The 23823-nt window shown below is 46.5% G+C and overlaps 2 protein-coding genes across 5 annotated transcripts in view; one reads left to right on the top strand and one right to left on the bottom strand.

Moving 5' to 3' along the window:
- CLNS1A (chloride nucleotide-sensitive channel 1A) overlaps nt 1–7854 on the bottom strand; it is a 34085-nt gene extending 26231 nt beyond the window's left edge. For 2 of the 3 annotated variants that reach the window (XM_089684505.1, XM_089684506.1), the window contains exon 1: nt 7608–7852. In XM_089684505.1, coding sequence (XP_089540631.1) covers nt 7608–7729 — 122 coding nt within the window. In that variant the 5' untranslated portion in view covers nt 7730–7852. Of the gene's footprint in view, nt 1–7607 lie in introns of all 3 variants that reach the window. The other variant, XM_089684507.1, reaches the window with a different exon arrangement.
- The window catches only part of LOC149456779 (aquaporin-11-like), an 89306-nt gene extending 65906 nt beyond the window's left edge, over nt 1–23400 (top strand). For both annotated transcript variants that reach the window (XR_016313803.1, XM_089684510.1), the window contains one exon: nt 22975–23400. Coding sequence is in view for 1 of the 2 variants with exons in the window: in XM_089684510.1 (XP_089540636.1) it covers nt 22975–22982 (8 nt within the window). In the remaining variant the exon portion in view is untranslated. The remainder of the gene's footprint in view (nt 1–22974) is intronic.
- Nucleotides 23401–23823: the final 423 nt, after the last annotated feature.

The following is a 23823-nucleotide window of genomic DNA, read 5'->3' as shown; positions in this document are numbered from 1 at the left end:
AGAGCGATTCACACCAGACATCCCAAGAATATTGCTACACTGAAACAGTTTTGTGAAGAGGAGTGGTCCAAAATGACTCCAGATCGTTGTGCAGGTCTGATCTGCAACTACAGGAAACGTTTGGTTGAGGTTATTGCTGCCAAAGGAGGGTCAACCAGTTATTAAGTGCAAAGGTTCACAATCTTTTTCCTCCCTGCACTGTGAATGTTTACATGTTATGTGCAATTAAACCATGGCAACATCTAATGTTTGTGTAGTATTATGTTCAGCAAACTGTGTTCTTCTATTGTTGTGACTTAGACGACGTTCAGAGCACATTTTATGCCCAATTCATGCAAAACCCCACGTAATCCCAAGGGGTTCACATACTTTTTCTTGCAACTGTATATAGCACCGTCAGTTTGCGCAGCACTTTACATATATATTGTACATTCACATCAGTCCCTATCCCGTAAGGGGTGTACAATCTAAGGTCCCTAACTCACATTCATACATACACATACTAGGGCCAATTTAGACAGGAGCCAATTAACCTACCAGCATGTCTTTGGAGTGTGGGAGAAAACCATGCAAACTCCAGGCAGGTGGTGCCGTGGTTGGGATTCGAACCAATGACCGGAGTACTGCCAGGCGGAAGTGTTAACCATTTAGCCACTGTGCTGCCCATTAAAATTTGTTTTATTATATTTTTTTCCTGAAATTTTGAGTTTAATAAACAGTTGCACAAATATCATGTGACATAAAAATGTACAACTGTTACCTTTACTTTTTTATTCTACAGGCCCTTTGCTTTCAGGAAATACAGAACGTTCTGGGGGTTTCAGTAATTTTATGGCCAAAAATTAAGATTTGTACATGTGAAAAATTAAAAAAAATTGCCCTGGAGGTAAACTGGTTATTTTATGGTCTCTGATTGCCTCTACGGCACTGAAGGACAAGAGCGACGTGATGACGTCACCTCTGGTCTCGATGTAAACAATTGGTTTTCTTTTTTAACCACTTGTCCTCCTGAGGAATTACCCCCCTTCCTGACCAGGCCATTTTTTGCGTTATGGCGCTGTGTTACTTTAACTGACAATTGCGTGGTCATGCAACGCTGCACCTAAATGAAATATATGTCCTTTTTTTCCCCCACGAATCGAGCTTTATTCGGTGGTATTTGATCGCCTGTGAGGTTTTTTTTTTTATGCTATAAAAAAAATAAAATAATAAAATCGACAATTTTGAGAAAAAAAAAAAACAATATTTTTGACTTTTTGCTACTTAACATGTCTAGTAAAAATGTTTTGTACAAAATCAAAATTTCACCATAAATTTAAGCCAAAACGTATTCTGCTCCATGTCTTTGCTAAAAGAAAATCCCAATACGTGTAAATTAATTGGTTTACGTGAAAATTATAGCATTTACAAATGGCGGTATATATACTGGGATTTTTATTTTATTTGTACTAGTAATGGCGGCGATCAGCGACTTATAGAGGGACTGCGGCGGGCACTCTGACACTGGGAGGGAACTGACTTGGTGTCACTGACATCCCCAGTAACACCAGTGATCAGCACTAAAAAAAAGCACTGACACTGTACTAATGGCACTGGGCAGGAAGAGGTTAACATGAGGGGTGAGCAAAGGGTTAACTGTGTGCAGGGAGTGTTTTACTAGAGGGCCTTGTCGGTGTGCTTTGCTGTAATCACACTGCTTTGGATGGCTGTGCACAGCCATCCACAGCAGTGTGCCCAAGCTGACAGGGAGAACTGTTAGTAAGCAAAACCGTCCTACTTCCTGTCAGAGATCTTCGAAAATCACCGGGCGCTGGCGAGTAATTACTGGCCGGGACCCTGTGATTGACAGCCACGGATGCGAATGGTGGTGCGGATAGGGCATGTGGCCGGCTCGTCCCTTACCCAGAAACGCAATACGTATATCTACATGATTTTGTGCACCTGTGCCACCCTGTAGCAGTATTTCTGCAATAGGGCGGACAGGAAGTAGTGGGACTCGGTGGCCGCTAGTGGGACTCGGTGGCCGCTAGTGGGACTCGGTGGCCGCTAGTGGGACTCGGTGGCCGCTAGTGGGACTCGGTGGCCGCTAGTGGGACTCGGTGGCCGCTAGTGGGACTCGGTGGCCGCTAGTGGGACTCGGTGGCCGCTAGTGGGACTCGGTGGCCGCTAGTGGGACTCGGTGGTCATTGGTAGAGCTGAGAGGGGAGAGATCTGTATGTAAACAACACCGATCTCTCTCCTGTCAGCATGGACATGCTGCTTTGTTTCTCTCTGCACAGCATGTCTCCCTAGTAAAACACAACACAGCACACAATATAAAAACACACAGTAAACTCCATCGCCCCAGATGTTAACTCCTTCCTGCCCAGCGTCACTGCTTTTTATTAGCACTGATCACTGTATTGGTGTCACTGGGGATGCCAGTGGCCGTTAATCAGTTTCCACTCAGTGTCAGAATGCCCGCTGCAGTCCCGCTATAAGTCGTTGATCTCCCCCATTACTAGTATAAACAAAAAATAAAACCCCCAGTATATATACCGCCATTTGTAGACGCTATAAGTTTCACGTAAACCAATTAATTTACATGTATTGGGATTTTTTTTAGCAAAGACACGGAGCAGAATACATTTTGGCCTAAATTTATGATGAAATTAGATTTTTTAAAAATTTTTTTATTGGATATATGTTTTATAGCAAACAGTCAAAAATACTGTTTTTGTTCAAAATTGTTGCTCTTTTTTTGTTTGTAGCGCAAAAAATAAAAAATGAACAGGCGATCAAATACCACCGAAAGAAAGCTCATTTGTGGGGAAAAAAGGGAAATAAATTTAATTTGGGTGCAGTTGTCAGTTAAAACAACACAGTGCCATACTGCAAAAAATGGCCTGATCAGGAAGGAGGGTAAATCCACTGGAGGGCAAGTTGGGGGGGGCTCGCATGCCCCCTACATGGAAATGCAAAATCACGTGTGTGTGTATACACATACATACATACACACACATTATATATATATATATATATATATTATATATATATATATATATATATATATATAAAGTGATCCAAAAATATAAAGAGACAGTGCAAAAATAAAATAAAGATAAAAAAAAAAAAAAAAATGTTAAAACGCCCCCATCCATCTGAGCTCGCAGACAATGGTGAATGTATACGTAAGTCGCGAACGCATACGTGTTCGCAGCACACATGTGAGATATCGCCGTGAACGTCAGAGCAAGAATTCTAGATCTCCTTTGTAACTCCAAGCAGGTAACCTGTAAAAAATGTTTAAAGTGTCGCCTATGCAGATTTTTAAGTACTGTAGTTTGTCGCCATTCCACGTGTATGCGCAATTTCAAAGCGCGACATGTTAGGTTTCTATTTACCCTGCATAACATCCCCTTTCATATAAATATCTGCTGTTCTTTGTTTTATTAACTGCTTTCTCGCCGCCCTACAGAAGACATACTGCTACAGGGTGCAAAGGGTGAGCAAAAATCACACACATATATATATATATACATACACACACGATTTATAATTTCTGGGTGGGGGGCCCTACCTGCACCACCACTGACGGCCTCAACTGTCGATCACCGAGTCCCAGCTGGTGATTCCCTGATGGCATCCAGCGATCGCGGAGTATCACTGATGGGGGAGAGACCTGTATGTAAACAATACAGATCTCTCCCGTCAGCTCCTGCACACTGCTTTGTATGGCTCCATACAAAGCAATGTGCTGACACAGTATAAAGCACACAATAAAGCACACACAGTTAACCTTTTGATCGCCCCAAATGTTAACCCCTTCCTGCCCAGTGCCATTAGTACAGTGTCCCCCCCCCCAGCGTCAGAATGCCCGCCACAGTCCCGCTATAAGTTTCTGATCGCCACCATTACTAGTAAAAAAAAATTAAACCCCAGTATCTATACCGCCATTTGTAGACGCTATAACTTTCACGTAAACCAATTAATTTACACGTATTGGGATTTTTGTTTTTAGCAAAGACATGGAACAGAATACATTGTGGCAGAAACTCATGAATAAATTTGATTTTTTTAAATGTTTTTACTGGACATGTTTAACCACTTTCCCGCCACCCTAAAGCAGATATACTGCTACAGGGTAGCAGGGGTGCGCAAAATCATGTATATATACATTTTGCATTTCCGAGTAGGGGGTGAACGTGAGCCCTACCCGCACTGCCATCCACGGCCGTCAATTACCCGCCGATGCCCAGTGATTACAGAGCATCTCCGAAGGGGAGGACGACTGTTTTGTTTAGTAAAATTCCTCCTCCCTGTCAGCTCGGAAACACTGCACAGCACAGCCATCCAGAGCAGTGCGATTACAGTGAAGCACACAGACACTGCCAACTAGTAAAACACTCCCTGTGCACAGTTAACCCTTTGATCACCCCAGATGTTAACCCCTTCCTGACCAGTGCCATTAGTACAGTGTCAGTGTTTTTTTTTTAGCACTGATCACTGCATTGATGTCAATGGGGATGTCAGTGACACCAAGTCAGTTCCGAACCCAGTGTCAGAATGTCCGCCGCAGTCCCGCTATAAGTTGCTGATCACCGCCATTACTACTAAAAATAAATAAATAAAAATCCCAGTATATATACTGCCATTTGTAAGCGCTGTAACTTTCACATAAACCAATTTACACATATTGGGATTCTTTTTTTTTTTTTTAGCAAAGACATGTCGCAGAATACATTTTGGCCTAAATTTATGACAAAATTTGATTTTTTTTTACTAGACATGTTTAACCACTTGCCCTCCTGAGGATTTACCCCCTTAGTGACCAGGCCTCTTTTTGCTACTCGGTGCTGCACTAATTCAACTGATAATTGCGCGGTCATGCAATGCTGCACCCACACTAAATTTACGTCCTTTTTTTCACACAAATAGAGCTTTCTTTCGGTGGTATTTGATCACCTGTGCACTTTTTATTTTTCACGCTATAAACAAAAAAAGACCAAAAATTTTGAAGAAAAACAATATTTTTTACTTTCAGCTATAAAAAATATATAGTAAACTCAAAGTTGGTTATAAATTTAGGCCAAAATGTATTCTGCTCCATGTTTTTGGTAAAAAAACCCAATAAGTGTATATTGATTGCTTTGTGTGGAAGTTATAGCGTCTACAAACTATGGTATAAATACTGTAATTTACGACATTTTTCTGCTATACAGCGCTGCGCTAGTTTAATGGACAATTGCGCGGTCATGCAATACATAAATGAAATTTACATCCTTTTTTTCACACAAATTGAGCTTTCTTTCGGTGGTATTTGATCGCCTGTGCGGTTTTTATTTTTTGCATTACAAAAAAAAGGCTGACAATTTTGAGAAAAAAAAACAAAACAATATTTTGGACTTTTTGCTATAAAACATGTCCAGTAAAAAAAATTTAAAAATCAAATTTCGTCATAAATTTCGGCCAAAATGTATTCTGCGACATCTTTGCTAAAAAAAAAAAACCCAATACGTGTAAATTAATTGGTTTACGTGAAAGTTATAGCGTTTACAAATGGCGGGAAAGATACTGGGATTTTTAATTTTTTTTTATACTAATAATGGCGGCGATCAGCGACTTATGGCAGGACTGAGGGACTGCGGTGGACATTCTGACATTGGGGGGGAACTGACTTGGGGTCACTGACATCCCCAGTGACACCAATACAGTGATCAGTGCAAAAAAAAAAAAAAACCACTGACACTGTACTAATGGCACTGGGGAGGAAGGGGTTAACTTTTATTTACTGAAAGGGTTAACTGTGTGAGGGGAGTGTCTTACTAGGGGGCGGGGTGTGTACTGCAGGGAGACACACTGATCCGGACAGATAAACTCTTCTGTCCTGATCAGCATGTCAGGAGCTGTCAGGGAACTGACAGAAAGCACAGCTACTGCAGCCCTGCTCTCTGTCAGTGATTGCCGCTAATGGCCGGGACATAGCCGGTAACGACCGGCTGTGACCCGGAGACTGACATCCGCGGCTGTGATCGGCGGGACAGGTAGGGCGGTGGCGCGCCCCCTGTTTTGCAAACACATGTTTTAAAACGTGGTTTTGCCCAGCCGTGCCGCCCCGCCAACGTATTTCTACAGTGGCTGGGCGGCATGTGGTTAAAAAAAAAAAAAGGTTTGAAAGAGCGCTGCGCAAATACCGCGTAGCAAAAAATTGCGATTGCCAATTCATTCTTTAGGGTCTTTGCTAAAAAAAAAAATATATAAAATGTTTTGTGGTTGTCAGTCATTTTCTAGCATACATCCGGATTTAGGGCCGGTTCACACTATAGAAATACAGTCCAGATGCGTTCTGAATGCGAGTTTTTGACGAGTCCCGGCGCGTTTTTTATGCATTCCGGTTCATTTTTACCCTCTCTTTTTAAATAGGGAGATGTGTGTTCCGGTGCGTTTTACCCCATTCCAGTACAGTTCTGTGCAGGAAAAATGCAGCCGGTTCTACTTTATTTCTGCCCCCGGAACGCACTGGAACTGCAAGCACTGATATGAACTATGACACTGACCACCATATCACCGACTTTCTGTGCGTTTTGGATGCCAAAAAAAAAAAAAAAGAAAAAATTGAAACGCATGGAGTGTGAACTGGTCCTTAGGGCCGTTTCACGCTGTAAAAACGCAGTTCAGGTGCGTTCCAGATGCGTTTTTGCATGCAAGTTTTTGACGCGTTCCGGTGCGTTTTTGCATGAGTTTTTGACACATTTGGGGCGTTTTTGCATGTTTGACGCGTTCCGGGGCGTTTATGCGTGTGAGTGCCGCGTTCCGGGGCGTTTTTGCGTGTGAGTGCCGCCTTCCGGGGCGTTTTTGCGTGTGCGTTTGACGCCTTCCGGTGCGTTTTTGCGTGTGCGTTTGACGCCTTCCGGTGCGTTTTTGCGTGTGCGTTTGACGCCTTCCGGTGCGTTTGACGCCTTCCGGTGCGTTTTTGCGTGTGCGTTTGACGCCTTCCGGTGCGTTTTTGCGTGTGCGTTTGACGCCTTCCGGTGCGTTTTTGCGTGTGCGTTTGACGCCTTCCGGTGCGTTTTTGCGTGTGCGTTTGACGCCTTCCGGTGCGTTTTTGCGTGAGTCTGACGCCTTCCGGTGCGTTTTTGCGTGTGAGTTTGACGCCTTCCGGTGCGTTTTTGCGGGTGAGTTTGATGCGTTCCGGTGTTTTTTTATGCATTTCAGTTAATTTCCCCCCCTTTTTCTTCAATTTAAATAGAGACATGTGCGTTCCAGTGCATTTGTGATGCGTTTTACCGCATTCTGGTGCAGAAAAAATGCCGCCTGTTCTACTTTATTTCTGCCCCCGGAACGCACTGGAACTGCAAGCACTGATGTGAACTAGGACACTGACCACCATATCAGCGACTTTCTGTGCGTTTTGGATGCAGAAAGAAAGCGCAGTGTGGACCGGCCCTGACACTTGTACACAGAACGTCCCACAAATGCTCGGCCTTCAAACGGTCAGAACAACACTTGGTGCTGCTACATGGGGGGTGCGGGAACCCTGACGAGGAGGAGGGGCTGGGAGTCTCCAGCATGTGGAAGCCCCGCCCCCACAGGGGCCCCGGACCGCCTGTCAGGCCATGCCGGCTCACCTCTCGGCTATATACAGCGTTCCTCTCCCCAGCTTCTCTCCGCTCAGCACGGCCTCCGTCCCGTCCTGCTGCCGCCTCACCCCCTCCACGGGTGGCGGGAAACTCCTCAGCGTCCCCAACATTGTCCGCACCACGTCACCCCCCGCCGACACCGAGTGCCACTCCAGCCCAGCCGGCCGCGCGCCACAAGTTTTCTGACAGCGACCGGGCGGAAGTGACGTGACAGGCCGGCTCACCGACCCACTGACGTCATTCAGACGGCGACGGACAGAGAGAGAGAGATGGGCGGTGTACCGGCATAAGGGGCGGGGACTGTAGAAGGATTCCTGGTGTATTTCAGCGCAACGGGTTCCTTCTTCTGAGAGTCCAATAATCCAACATTCATTGATATATATTGCGGGGGGCTGTATGGGACAGGAGGGCTGATCACAGCAATGTGAGAGAAATAATGTACAACAAGAAAAAAAAAAAAAAAAAATATATATATATATATATAAAGGATAAAAAAATTAAATATTTATATATACATACGAAGGATAAAAAATTATATATATACACAAAGGATAAAAAAATTTATATATCCACAAAGGATAAAAAAAAAATATATATATATATATATATATACACAGGATAAAAAAATTATATACACAAAGGATAAAAAATTATATATATATATATATATATACACATAAAGGTTAGAATTTTATATATATATATACACACACAAAGGATAAATGTATGTATATATATAATTTATTTTTTTAATCCTTTGTGTATATGTATATATTTTTTTTCTTGTCATTCAGATGGAGATGTCAGCTTATTATATATATAAACACACAAAAGTAAAAAAAAAAAATATATATATATATAAATTAACTTCGCCGTCTGACAAACCACCCCCCCCCCAAAAAAAAAAATATTAGTCCAGCCCTCCAAATCATGTGATTCAGGTGTTCCAATCACCTCCATGGCCACAGGTGTATACAATCAAGCCCCTAGACATGCAGACTGTTTCTACATCTGTGAAAGAATGGGTCGCTCTCAGGAGCTCAGTGACTCCAAGCGTGGTCCCGTGATAGGTTGTCACCTGTGCAATAAGTCCATCCGTGACATTTCCTGGCTACTAAATATTCCACGCTCAACTGTTAGTGGGATTATAACAAAGTGGAAGCAACTGGGAACAACAGCAACTCAGCCACCAAGTGGTAGGCCACATCACATGACACAGCGGGGTCAGCGCATGCTGAAGTGCACAGTGCGCAGAAATCACCAACTGTCTGCAGAGTCAATAGCTAAAGACCTCCAAACTTGGTGTGGCCTTCAGATTAGCACAACAACAGTGTGTAGAGAGCTTCATGGAATGGGTTTCCATGGCCGAGCAGCTGCATCCAAGCCTTACATCACCAAGTGCAATACAAAGCATCGGATGCTGTGGTGTAAAGCACACCGCCACTGGACTCTGGAGGGACCAATCACGCTTCTATGTCTGGCAATCTGATGGACGTATCTGGGTTTGGCGGTTGCCAGCAGAACGGTACTTGCCTGGCTGCATTGTGCCAAGTGTAAAGTTTAGTGGAGGGAAGGGGGGGTTATGGTGTGGGGTTGTTCTTCAGGGGTTGGGCTTGGCCCCCTAGTTCCAGTGAAACTGGTGTCAGTATACCAAGACATTTTGGACAATTTCATGCTCCCAACTGTGCAGGAAGAGTTTGGGGATGGCCCCTTCCTGTTCCAACATGACTGCCCACCAGTGCACAAATCAAGGTCCATAAAGACATGGATGAGCCAGTTTGGGGTGGAGGAACTTGACTGGCCTGCACAGAGTCCTGATCTCAACCCCATAGAACACCTTTGGGATGAATTAGAGCGGAGACTGTGAGCCAGGCCTCCTCCCCCGACATCAGTGCCTGACCTCACAAATGTGCTTCTGGAAGAATGGTCCAACCTTCCCATAGACACCCTCCTAAACCTTGTGGACGGCCTTCCCAGAAGAGTTGAAGCTGTTATAGCTGCAAAGGGCGGGGCCAACTCAATATTGAACCCTACGGACTAAGACTGGGGGGCCATTAACCAATTCAATACCGGGCAATTTTACACCTTCCTGCCCAGGCCATTTTTCAGGTTTCAGCGCTCTCACACTTTGAATGACAATTGCGCGGTCATACAACATTGTACCCAAATTAAAATTTTATCATTTTCTTCACACAACTAGAGCTTTCTTTTGGTGGTATTTAATCACCGCCGGGGTTTTTTATTTTTTGCTAAATTAACAAAAAAAGACCAAAAATATTGAAAAAAAAAAGTTTTTCTTTGTTTCTGTTATAAAAGTTTGCAATTAAATAATTGTTCTTCATAAATTTAGGCCGAGATGTATTCTGCTACACGTCTTGGTGAAAATAACCCAAATTAGGATGTATTTTTTAGTTTGTAGGAAAGTTATAGATTTCACAAACTATGGTATAGATCTGAATATTGATCAATCCTGAAGTACTGACAGCCAATCTAATTTCTTGAGGTCCAAGAATGTCAGAACAGTACAGATATCCCCCAAATGACCCCTTTTTGCAGAGTAGACAGTCTGACGTACTTCATAAGAGGAATGGCGAGTTTTTTGAAGTTTTATTTTTTTTGTCATAATTTTTCAGAAAATGAAAAAATTAGTTTTACTATTTTTTTTTTCATACTGTCATCAGTGCAGTACAGCGTCATCATATAACTGGCATGGCGGTGATCAGGGACACTGACTGGTGACAGTATGAAAAAAAAAATGATATATATATTTTTTTTATTTTTTTTATTATTTTTTATTAATTTTTTTTTCTTTTTTTAAGATTTTTTTTTTCATATTTCACTATGACCAAAGTAGTACAATGTTACCATAGTAACATTGTACTACTGTGGGGAAGTGATCAGTATTTTTTTTTTTTTACACAATTTGCTTATAGCAAAGAATTACTTTGCTATAAGCAAGCATTTACCTGAATAACATCGATTCATTCAGGTTTTGTTTTTTTTTTTTTGTTTTTTTTGTGCTTAGCTGTGATTTGGCCACAGCTAATCACATGACATGTGCATGTGATCGCTGTGACCATTCACAGCTAGACACTAGTATACAATGGATGGCATGAATGAAGCCATCCATTGTATACAACTGTCATGTGACCTGCTGTGATTGGTCACAGCAGGTCACATGGTACCGGCAACGGGGCCGATACTCAGATCTGTCATCGGCCGTGTCCGAGGTACACGGCCGGTGACAGATCACGCCGCTGCGCCGCTCTGCAGGAGCGCAATCTGCGCATGTGCGGGAGGACACCGTATGGCGTCCAACCGGAACGCTGATGACATTTTCCACCCGCTATTCGGCCATAGGGCGGGCGGCAAATGGTTACAGTTCATGTGCGTGGAAAGGCCGGACGACCAATACTTTTGTCAATATAGTGTGTGTATATATTCTTTATACAGTAAGAAAAAAATGTAGACATTTAAAATACACACACACACAAAAGCTATATTTATACAAAATACACTAATAAAAAAATATATTCTATTTTTGTTGTTTGTGTATTTTGTACAGTAAACATATATATTTATTTTTATTTATATATTTGATCTATATGTAAGTGGCACATAATTGTGAAGTGGAAGGAAAATGATAAATGGTTAGCACTTCCACATTTCAGGTATATAAGTACCTGAAATAAATAAATGGTTTTCCCTTCAGCAGGGACAGGGAAGCTGGTCAGAGTTGATGGGAAGATGGATGGAGCCAAATACAGGGCAATCTTAGAACAAACCTGTTAGAGTCTGCAAAAGACCCGAGACCGGGGCGGAGGTTCACCTTCCAGCAGAACAACGACCCGAAACATCCAGCCAGACCTACAATAGAATGGTTCGGATCAAAGCATATTCATGTGTTAGAATGGCCCAGTCAAAGTCCAGACCTAAATCCAATGGAGAATCTGTGACAAGACTTGAAAATTGCTGTTCACAGACGCTCTCCATCCAATCTGACAGATCTTGAGCGATTCTGCAAAGAAGAATGGGCAGATATGTCCCTCTCTAGATGTGCAAATCTGGCAGAGACATCCCCAAACAGACTTGCAGCTAGAATTGCAGTGAAAGGGGGTCCTACAAAGTATTGACTCCGGGGGGCTGAATACAAATGTACGCTGCACTTTGCACATATTTATTTGTAAAACATTTTAAAAACCATTTATCATTTTCCTTCCACTTTACAATTACGTGCCACTTTGTGTTGGTCTATCACATAAAATCCCAATAAAATACATTTACGTTTTTGGTTGTAACATGACAAAATGTGGAAAATTGCAAGAGGGATGAATACTTTTTCAAGGCACTGTGTATGCGTGTATATACAGTGGGGCAAAAAAGTATTTAGTCAGCCACCAATTGTGCAAGTTCTCCCACTTAAAAAGATGAGAGAGGCCTGTAATTGGCATCATAGGTAGACCTCAACTATGAGAGACAAAATGAGAAAACAAATCCAGACAACCACATTGGCTGATTTGGAAAGAATTTATTTGCAAATTATGGTGGAAAATAAGTATTTGGTCACCTACAAACAAGCAAGATTTCTGGCTCTCACAGACCTGTACCTTCTTCTTTAAGAGGCTCCTCTGTCCTGCACTCATTACCTGTATCAATGGCACCTGTTTGAACTTGTTATCAGTATAAAAGACACCTGTCCACAACCTCAAACAGTCACACTCCAAACTCCACTATGGTGAAGACCGAAGAGCTGTCGAAGGACACCAGAAACAAAATTGTAGACCTGCACCAGGCATGGAAGACTGAATCTGCAATAGGCAAGCAGCTTGGTGTGAACAAATCACCTGTGGGAGCAAAAATTAGAAAATGGAAGACATACAAGACCACTGATAATCTCCCTCGATCTGGGGCTCCACGCAAGATCTCACCCCGTGGGGTCAAAATGATCACAAGAACGGTGAGCAAACATCCCAGGACCACACGGGGGGACCTAGTGAATGACCTGCAGAGAGCTGGGACCATCGTAACAAAGGCTACCATCAGTAACACACTACGCTGCCAGGGACTCAGATCCTGCAGTGCCAGACGTGTCCCCCTGCTTAATCCAGTACATGTCCGGGCCCATCTGAAGTTTGCTAGAGAGCATTTGGATGATCCAGAAGAGGATTGGGAGAATGTCATATGGTCAGATGAAACCAAAATAGAACTGTTTGGTAGAAACACAATTCGTCGTGTTTGGAGGAGAGAGAATGCTGAGTTGCATCCAAAGAACACCATACCTACTGTGAAGCATGGGGGTGGCAACATCATGCTTTGGGGCTGCTTCTCCGCAAAGGGACCAGGACGACTGATCCATGTACAGGACAGAATGAATGGGGCCATGTACAGTTGCAAGAAAAAGTATGTGAACCCCTTGGGATTACGTGGAGGTTTGCATGAATTGGGCATAAAATGTGCTCTGAACGTCATCTAAGTCACAACAATAGAAGAACACAGTCTGCTGAACATAATACTACACAAACATTAGATGTTGCCATGGTTTAATTGCACATAACATGTAAACATTCACAGTGCAGGGAGGAAAAAGTATGTGAACCTTTGGACTTAATAACTGGTTGATCCTCCTTTGGCAGCAATAACCTCAACCAAACATTTCCTGTAGTTGCAGATCAGACCTGCACAACGATCTGGAGTAATTTTGGACCACTCCTCTTCACAAAACTGTTTCAGTGTAGCAATATTCTTGGGATGTCTGGTGTGAATCGCTCTCTTAAGGTCATGCCACAGCATTTCAATCGGGTTGAGGTCAGGACTCTGACTGGGCCACTCCAGAAGGCGTATTCTGTGCTGTTGCAGCCATTGTTTTGTTGAATTACTTGTATGCTTTGGGTCATTGTCCTGTTGCATCACCCATCCTCTGTGGAGCTTCAGTTGGCGGATAGATGGTCGTACGTTTTCCTGCAAAATGTCTTGATAAACTCTGGAATTCATTTTCCCATCAATGACAATCCGTCCAGGCCCTGAGGCAGCAAAGCAGCCCCAAACCATGATGCTCCCTCCACTATGTTTTACAGTGGGGATGAGGTTTTGATGTTGGTGCGCTGTGCCTTTTTTTCTCCACACATAGTGTTGTGTGTTCTTCCCAAACAACTCAATCTTGGTTTCATCTGTCCACAGTATATTTTGCCAGTAGTGCTGTGGAACATCCAGGTGCTCTTTTGCAAACTTAAAACGTGCTGCAATATTTATTTTGGACAGCAATGGCTTCCTCCGTGGTGTCCTCCCATGTACTCCATTCTTGTTTAATGTTTTCCTTATTGTAGATGTGTCAACAAAAATGTTAGCATGTGCCAGATATTTCTGTAGGTCTTTAGCTGTCACTCTGGGATTCTTCTTTACCTCATGCAGCATTCTGCGCTGTGCTCTTGCAGTCATTTTTACAGGACGACCACGCCTAGGGAGAGTAGCAACAGTGCTAAACTTTCTCCATTTGTAGACAGTCTGTCTTACCGTGGACACATGAACATCAAGGCTTTTGGAGATACTTTTGTAACCCTTTCCAGCTTCATGCAAGTCAACAATTCTTGATCGTAGGTCTTCTGAGAGCTCTTTTCTGTGAGGCATGGTTCACATCAGACAGTGCTTCTTGAAACCAGTAAATTCAAAACAGGTGTGTGTTTTTTAAGGGCAGGACAGCTGTCAGCAACACATCCAATATCATCACACTGATTGGAGTCAAGGTTGGCTCACTCCTGGCTCCAATTAGCTCTGGGAGAAGTCATTAAGCTAGGGCCTCACATACTTTTTCCTCCCTGCACTGTGAATGTTTACATGTTATGTGCAATTAAACCATGGCAACATCTAATGTTTGTGTAGTATTATGTTCAGCAGACTGTGTTCTTCTATTGTTGTGACTTAGATGACGTTCAGAGCACATTTTATGTCCAATTCATGCAAAACTCCACGTAATCCCAAGGGGTTCACATACTTTTTCTTGCAACTGTATCGTGAGATTTTGAGTGAAAACCTCCTTCCATCAGCAAGGGCATTGAAGATGAAACGTGGCTGGGTCTTCCAACATGACAATGATCCCAAACATACCGCCCGGGCAACGAAGGAGTGGCTTTGTAAGAAGCATTTCAAGATCCTGGAGTGTCCTAGCCAGTCTCCAGATCTCAACCCCATAGAAAACCTTTGGAGGGAGTTGAAAGTCCGTGTTGCCCAGCGACAGCCCCAAAACATCACTGCTCTAGAGGAGATCTGCATGGAGGAATGGGCCAACATACCAGCAACAGTGTGTGCGAACCTTGTGAAGACTTACAGGAAACGTTTGACCTCTGTCATTGCCAACAAAGGATATATAACAAAGTATTGAGATGAACTTTTGATATTGACCAAATACTTATTTTCCACCATAATTTGCAAATAAATTCTTTCCAAATCAGCCAATGTGATTGTCTGGATTTGTTTTCTCATTTTGTCTCTCATAGTTGAGGTCTACCTATGATGCCAATTACAGGCCTCTCTCATCTTTTTAAGTGGGAGAACTTGCACAATTGGTGGCTGACTAAATACTTTTTTGCCCCACTGTATATATATATATATATATATATATATAGCTGCTGATAAGGGGGTACCCCTTATCCTGTAGGGGGCCCGGCCCCATCAGCTGCAGAGGGCTACCCGGGCAGCTGACAAGCCCATCCGCAGCCTCCTGTCATTCTATCACACAGCGGCTCAGTGTTGTGAATAGAGATGAGCGAATTATTCAAAAATTCTATTCGGCTGATTCGGCGAATTCGCGGAATAAATTCGATTCGAGTCGAATATATTCGCTGCGAATTTAACTTATAAAAAGGGTGTTTCTAGGCTTCAGAGAGCCTTTATATTAGTGCAGAACACTGTACCTCTAATTTAAATGCCCTTGGAGTCTGCTGGGGAAGAGAAATAATACTGACAGTCAGTATGACATGCAGATGAGTGCCGTCGATCTTAGAATCACCGCACACTTCACTCATTTGGGCAGTCACGGGGCCAAGACCAGAGTGTGGAGCCACAGTGCGGCGGTGGAGGCAGCAGCAATGGGAGGCCATACAGCACCCTATGACAAAATGGAACCCACCAGCAGTGTGAGGAGACCTGAAAGTGGCACATGGCAGAGTGTGGCGATGGAGACAGCAGCAATGGGAGGCCGTACAGGGACCCATGACACACTCTGGACCTGGCAGCAGCATGAGGAGTCGGTACGGGGGCCCATGGCAGATTACGGGCCTGGCAGCAGCAATGGGAGGCCCGTAATCTGCCAGCACCCTATGACAAAATGGAACCCACCAGCAGTGTGAGGAGACCTGAAAGTGGCACATGGCAGAGTGTGGCGATGGAGACAGCAGCAATGGGAGGCCGTACAGGGACCCATGACACACTCTGGACCTGGCAGCAGCAAGAGGAGTCGGTATGGGGGCCCATGGCAGATTACGGGCCTGGCAGCAGCAATGGGAGGCCGTACAGGGACCCATGACACACTCTGGACCTGGCAGCAGCATGAGGAGGCGGTACAGGGGCCCATGACAGATTACGGGCCTGGCAGCAGCATGAGGAGTCGGTACGGGGGCCCATGGCAGATTACGGGCCTGGCAGCAGCAATGGGAGGCCCGTAATCTGCCAGCACCCTATGACAAAATGGAACCCACCAGCAGTGTGAGGAGACCTGAAAGTGGCACATGGCAGAGTGTGGCGATGGAGACAGCAGCAATGGGAGGCCGTACAGGGACCCATGACACACTCTGGACCTGGCAGCAGCATGAGGAGGCGGTACAGGGGCCCATGACAGATTACGGGCCTGGCAGCAGCATGAGGAGTCAGTACGGGGGCCCATGGCAGATTACGGGCCTGGCAGCAGCAATGGGAGGCCATACAGCACCCTATGACAAAATGGAACCCACCAGCAGTGTGAGGAGACCTGAAAGTGGCACATGGCAGAGTGTGGCGATGGAGACAGCAGCAATGGGAGGCCGTACAGGGACCCATGACACACTCTGGACCTGGCAGCAGCAAGAGGAGGCGGTACAGGGGCCATGGCAGAGTGGCGAAGCGTAAGCAGCTTAAATTGAAGGCCATACAGAGGCTTATGTTAAAAATAATAACATGTTTGGGGCATGATTCATGGCGGATTTAGTCAGTTGTGTCAGGAACTGGTGGTTTGAAATCCAGACTAATCCACGCCTGATTCATTTTCACAAACGTGAGTCTCTCCACACTTTGGGTGGACAGTCGTGTCCTCCGCGGAGTTACAATACCTCCTGCCGCACTAAACATGCGCTCCGATGCCACGCTACTGGCCGGGCATGACAGCCTTTCAAGGGCAAATTCAGCTAGTTGGGGCCAAAGGTCAAGTTTCGTTGCCCAGTAGTCAAGGGGATTGTCTACCTCGGTTGGCAGGGTGCTGTCCAAGTAGGCCCAAGCCTGTTGTTTGAGGTCCTGCTCCAGGTCCACCTGATGCTGCTGCTGCTGCGGCTGGTTAGTAGTTTTCTCACTGCGCTGGTGAAGAAAGCTACTCATCATCGACTGCAGACTGAGGCAGCTGCTGCTGGTGGAGCTGCCACTGCTCCTACCACCCCACCCCTCCCCTGCTGCCATGGCAGCGGAACGCGAGCGCACAGGGCCCACAGTGTCTGAGGATGGACGTTGGCGCAGAAAGGCAGAGACCAACTGACTACATAGGTGGTTTTTATAGTACGTTATTTTGGCCTCCCTCTCAGCAGGTGTGAAAAAGGCCACCATTTTTGAACGGTAGCGAGGGTCCAACAAGGTGGACAGCCAAAAGTCATCCCTCTGTCTGATGGTTATTATTCGGCTGTCGCTACGCAAGCAACCGAGCATGCTATGGGCCATTTGTGCCAAGGAATGCGAGGGACTCCCTGCCTCCATCTCCACAGCATACTGCCACGGTGCGTCTGGGTCCTCTGTCTCCTCCTCCTCCTCTACCAGATGCTCCTGCTCCTCCACTCCTGTCCGCTGAGTGGAAGAACCACCCATTTCACTCAATAATTCCTGAGCACCAATGTCCTCCTCTACCTCCTCCTCTTCTTCCTGTCCTGCCCCCACAGGGGTCATGTGGCGTTGAGATCTGTGCGCCACGTCTACCGCACCGACCAGCCATTGTTAACAGCATTTGTTCCAGGACGTGCAACAGAGGAATGACGTCGTTCATCCCATAGTCCTGCCGACTCACGAATAGCGTGGCCTCCTCAAAGGGCCTGAGCAAGCGGCAGGTGTCATGCATGAGCTGCCAATGGCTGACATCTAAGTTACACAGGGGAGTACCTTTATCCGCTTGTAACATCAGGAAATCGGTGATGGCCTTTCGCTGTTCGTAAAGGCGGTCTAACATATGTAGGGTTGAATTCCACCTTGTTGCAACGTCACAGCATGAGGAGTCGGTACGGGGGCCCATGGCAGATTACGGGCCTGGCAGCAGCAATGGGAAGCCCGTAATCTGCCAGCACCCTATGACAAAATGGAACCCACCAGCAGTGTGAGGAGACCTGAAAGTGGCACATGGCAGAGTGTGGCGATGGAGACAGCAGCAATGGGAGGCCGTACAGGGACCCATGACACACTCTGGACCTGGCAGCAGCATGAGGAGGCGGTACAGGGGCCCATGACAGATTACGGGCCTGGCAGCAGCAATGGGAGGCCCGTAATCTGCCAGCACCCTATGACAAAATGGAACCCACCAGCAGTGTGAGGAGACCTGAAAGTGGCACATGGCAGAGTGTGGCGATGGAGACAGCAGCAATGGGAGGCCGTACAGGGACCCATGACACACTCTGGACCTGGCAGCAGCATGAGGAGGCGGTACAGGGGCCCATGACAGATTACGGGCCTGGCAGCAGCAATGGGAGGCCCGTAATCTGCCAGCACCCTATGACAAAATGGAACCCACCAGCAGTGTGAGGAGACCTGAAAGTGGCACATGGCAGAGTGTGGCGATGGAGACAGCAGCAATGGGAGGCCGTACAGGGACCCATGACACACTCTGGACCTGGCAGCAGCATGAGGAGGCGGTACAGGGGCCCATGACAGATTACGGGCCTGGCAGCAGCAATGGGAGGCCCGTAATCTGCCAGCACCCTATGACAAAATGGAACCCACCAGCAGTGTGAGGAGACCTGAAAGTGGCACATGGCAGAGTGTGGCGATGGAGACAGCAGCAATGGGAGGCCGTACAGGGACCCATGATACACTCTGGACCTGGCAGCAGCATGAGGAGGCGGTACAGGGGCCCATGACAGATTACGGGCCTGGAAGCAGCAATGGGAGGCCCGTAATCTGCCAGCACCCTATGACAAAATGGAACCCACCAGCAGTGTGAGGAGACCTGAAAGTGGCACATGGCAGAGTGTGGCGATGGAGACAGCAGCAATGGGAGGCCGTACAGGGACCCATGACACACTCTGGACCTGGCAGCAGCATGAGGAGGCGGTACAGGGGCCCATGACAGATTACGGGCCTGGCAGTAGCAATGGGAGGCCCGTAATCTGCCAGCACCCTATGACAAAATGGAACCCACCAGCAGTGTGAGGAGACCTGAAAGTGGCACATGGCAGAGTGTGGCGATGGAGACAGCAGCAATGGGAGGCCGTACAGGGACCCATGACACACTCTGGACCTGGCAGCAGCATGAGGAGGTTGTACAGGGGCCCATGACAGATTACGGGCCTGGCAGCAGCAATGGGAGGCCCGTAATCTGCCAGCACCCTATGACAAAATGGAACCCACCAGCAGTGTGAGGAGACCTGAAAGTGGCACATGGCAGAGTGTGGCGATGGAGACAGCAGCAATGGGAGGCCGTACAGGGACCCATGACACACTCTGGACCTGGCAGCAGCATGAGGAGGCGGTACAGGGGCCCATGACAGATTACGGGCCTGGCAGCAGCAATGGGAGGCCCGTAATCTGCCAGCACCCTATGACAAAATGGAACCCACCAGCAGTGTGAGGAGACCTGAAAGTGGCACATGGCAGAGTGTGGCGATGGAGACAGCAGCAATGGGAGGCCGTACAGGGACCCATGACACACTCTGGACCTGGCAGCAGCATGAGGAGGCGGTACAGGGGCCCATGACAGATTACGGGCCTGGAAGCAGCAATGGGAGGCCCGTAATCTGCCAGCACCCTATGACAAAATGGAACCCACCAGCAGTGTGAAGAGACCTGAAAGTGGCACATGGCAGAGTGTGGCGATGGAGACAGCAGCAATGGGAGGCCGTACAGGGACCCATGACACACTCTGGACCTGGCAGCAGCATGAGGAGGCGGTACAGGGGCCCATGACAGATTACGGGCCTGGCAGCAGCAATGGGAGGCCCGTAATCTGCCAGCACCCTATGACAAAATGGAACCCACCAGCAGTGTGAGGAGACCTGAAAGTGGCACATGGCAGAGTGTGGCGATGGAGACAGCAGCAATGGGAGGCCGTACAGGGACCCATGACACACTCTGGACCTGGCAGCAGCATGAGGAGGCGGTACAGGGGCCCATGACAGATTACGGGCCTGGCAGCAGCATGAGGAGTCGGTACGGGGGCCCATGGCAGATTACGGGCCTGGCAGATGACGACGAGGCTGCCAAGTGCGATCAGCCTCATCATCATCAATTAGGGTCTCCGCCTCACTACTAGCCCCCTCGGCTGTGTGTGGGTCAGGAGACAGACCTGTCTCTAGACCGGCTACCGAGCCACTCTCCTCGCCAGTACTTCTTCGCCTGGCTGCTGAAGAGGCGGATGTCTCCCCCCGTTCCTGACCGCCCTCTGTTAGCTCTTCCTCACTGTACAGTGGGGCTGAGCCCACAGCATGCGATACTTCGCTTGGTGAGGGAACACCAAAGGACAGGGGCAGGTAGAGGACACGTGATTTCAGTGGGCTTGCTCCCGGGCCATGCCAACTAACGGTTGTGTCTGACGTACCCACCGACCGTTGGCTGTAGGTGTCAGAGGTGACCTGGGAAGAGGAAGACGACCGAGCCAACCAATCGATGACGGCAGTGTTGTCGGTGGAGACACGACCGCTGGATGACACCAGGAGCACTGGCCTCTGGCTGCGACTAGTGCTGCCTCGACCCCTTCCTCTGCTGCCACGTCTGCTCGCTCCTGAAACATTGCCTCCTCTGCCACTCCTCTGCGTGTTGTCTGACATACTCTTTAATTCAACGATTCTGTGTCCCTGAGTAATGATTCTGTGTCCCTGAGTAACAATTCTGTGTCCCTGAGTAATGATTCTGTGTCCCTGAGTAACAATTCTGTGTCCCTGAGTAACGATTCTGTGTCCCTGAGTAACAATTCTGTGTCCCTGAGTAACAATTCTGTGTCCCTGAGTAACGATTCTGTGTCCCTGAGTAACGATTCTGTGTCCCTGAGTAACAATTCTGTGTCCCTGAGTAACAATTCTGTGTCTGTCCCTGAGTAACAATTCTGTGTCCCTGAGTAACGATTCTGTGTCACTGAGTAACGATTCTGTGTCCCTGAGTAACGATTCTGTGTCCCTCAGTAACGATTCTGTGTCCCTCAGTAACAATTCTGTGTCCCTGAGTAACGATTCTGTGTCCCTGAGTAACGATTCTGTGTCCCTGAGTAACGATTCTGTGTCCCTCAGTAACAATTCTGTGTCCCTCAGTAACAATTCTGTGTCCCTGAGTAACAATTCTGTGTCCCTGAGTAACAATTCTGTGTCTGTCCCTGAGTAACAATTCTGTGTCCCTGAGTAACAATTCTGTGTCCCTGAGTAACAATTCTGTGTCTCTCAGTAACGATTCTGTGTCCCTCAGTAACGATTCTGTGTCCCTGAGTAACAATTCTGTGTCTGTCCCTGAGTAACAATTCTGTGTCCCTGAGTAACAATTCTGTGTCCCTGAGTAACGATTCTGTGTCCCTCAGTAACGATTCTGTGTCCCTGAGTAACGATTCTGTGTCCCTCAGTAACGATTCTGTGTCCCTCAGTAACAATTCTGTGTCCCTCAGTAACAATTCTGTGTCCCTGAGTAACGATTCTGTGTCCCTGAGTAATGATTCTGTGTCCCTGAGTAACAATTCTGTGTCCCTGAGTAACGATTCTGTGTCCCTCAGTAACGATTCTGTGTCCCTCAGTAACAATTCTGTGTCCCTGAGTAACAATTCTGTGTCCCTGAGTAACAATTCTGTGTCTGTCCCTGAGTAACAATTCTGTGTCCCTGAGTAACAATTCTGTGTCCCTGAGTAACAATTCTGTGTCCCTGAGTAACGATTCTGTGTCCCTCAGTAACGATTCTGTGTCCCTCAGTAACAATTCTGTGTCCCTGAGTAAAAATTCTGTGAACCTGAGTAAAAATTCTGTGTCCCTGAGTAACAATTCTGTGTCTGTCCCTGAGTAACAATTCTGTGTCCCTCAGTAACAATTCTGTGTCCCTGAGTAACGATTCTGTGTCCCTGAGTAACGATTCTGTGTCCCTGAGTAACAATTCTGTGTCCCTGAGTAACGATTCTGTGTCCCTCAGTAACGATTCTGTGTCCCTGAGTAACAATTCTGTGTCCCTGAGTAACAATTCTGTGTCCCTGAGTAACAATTCTGTGTCCCTGAGTAACAATTCTGTGTCCCTGAGTAACGATTCTGTGTCCCTCAGTAACGATTCTGTGTCCCTCAGTAACAATTCTGTGTCCCTGAGTAACAATTCTGTGTCCCTCAGTAACAATTCTGTGTCCCTCAGTAACAATTCTGTGTCTGTCCCTGAGTAACAATTCTGTGTCCCTGAGTAACAATTCTGTGTCCCTGAGTAACGATTCTGTGTCCCTGAGTAACGATTCTGTGTCCCTAAGTAACGATTCTGTGTCCCTAAGTAACGATTCTGTGGCCCTAAAGTCTCTCTGGCCCTAACTCTGTCCCTAATACAGACAGGTCTGTCTCTCTTGAATGACCGCAGGCTAATGGAGAATTGTAAGATGGCCGCAATTTATAGCTCCACCATTACACAGTGCTGGCTGGCTGGCTGCTGATTGGCTAATGCGATCACATGTCATGAATGAATGCATTATGGGTCAGCGCGCCTTGTCTGCGCGCCTTCCCAGAGATCCCCGCTCCGTCGCCACACATGTCGCCGCCATTTTTGGGAAAATTCGATTCGTGCATCCGAAGTTTGCTAATTTTCGGATTCGGCGCGAATCGAATTTTTCCTGATATTCGAAACGAATTCCACTTCGCCATGTTCGATTCGCTCATCTCTAGTTGTGAATGTTAGCTCTAACACGTTTGACACTTTCAAGTTTCCTTCTGTTTTCATTTGCAACTTGCAAATTTTGCAACTTTGTTTCTCTCCTCTCCCCCAGACTGCTGATCCCTTTAAAACCCGCGGATACCTACAGAAGACTTCAGTACAGTGATGAGACGCTCAGACGCAGTAAGATATGGTGGAAACGTTTTAAAGATGGCCGTACGTCCGCCAGTGATGGTCCCGGTTGTGGTGGTCCCCAGCACACAGCAGCCATTCCTGTGAACATTCAGCGCGTGGAACGCCTGATCCTGGATCATCGATCCACAACCTGTCATGAAATTGTACAAGAGACAAATCTTTCTGTGGGAACAGTGAACTCAATGATGACAAAGTGGAAAAGGCTGTCCTGGGATGGGGTTCAGGTGTGCTGACAAATATTTCGATGCTGAAGCTTTCCAGGCATTAGTTAAACACTGGGATAAGTGTATAAATGTAGCAGGAGAGTATGTCGAAAAGTAAATGCAGTTTCCACTCCTTGAAATTTGTTTTTTTTAATTATATTTATTAATTTATTTTTATTTCAGGTACTTATATAGCGCCGTCAATTTATGCAGCGCTTTACATATATATTGTACATTCACATCAGTCCCTAACCCTCAAGGGGTTCCTAACTCACATCATACATACACATACTAGGGCCAATTTAGACAGGAGCCAATTTACCTACCAGCATATCTTTGGAATGTGGGAGGAAACCGGAGTACCCGGAGGAAACCCACGCAGGCACAGGGAGAACATGCAAACTCCAGGCAGGTGGTGCCGTGGTTGGGATTCGAGCCAACGACCCTAGTACTTCCAGGCTGAAGTGCATATAAACTCAGAAGTCCCGGTTTGACTTGAACATCCCTCATATATAGGTATTTTTTTTTTCTTTATGTATTTTGTATAGATAGATAAAGAAAAA

Source organism: Staurois parvus, unplaced genomic scaffold (genome assembly GCF_062004578.1).
Source record: "Staurois parvus isolate SC_StPar_1 unplaced genomic scaffold, SC_StPar_1.0 ptg000348l, whole genome shotgun sequence".
NCBI classification, from domain to species: domain Eukaryota; kingdom Metazoa; phylum Chordata; class Amphibia; order Anura; family Ranidae; genus Staurois; species Staurois parvus.
This window is presented reverse-complemented; position numbering and strand designations above follow the sequence as displayed.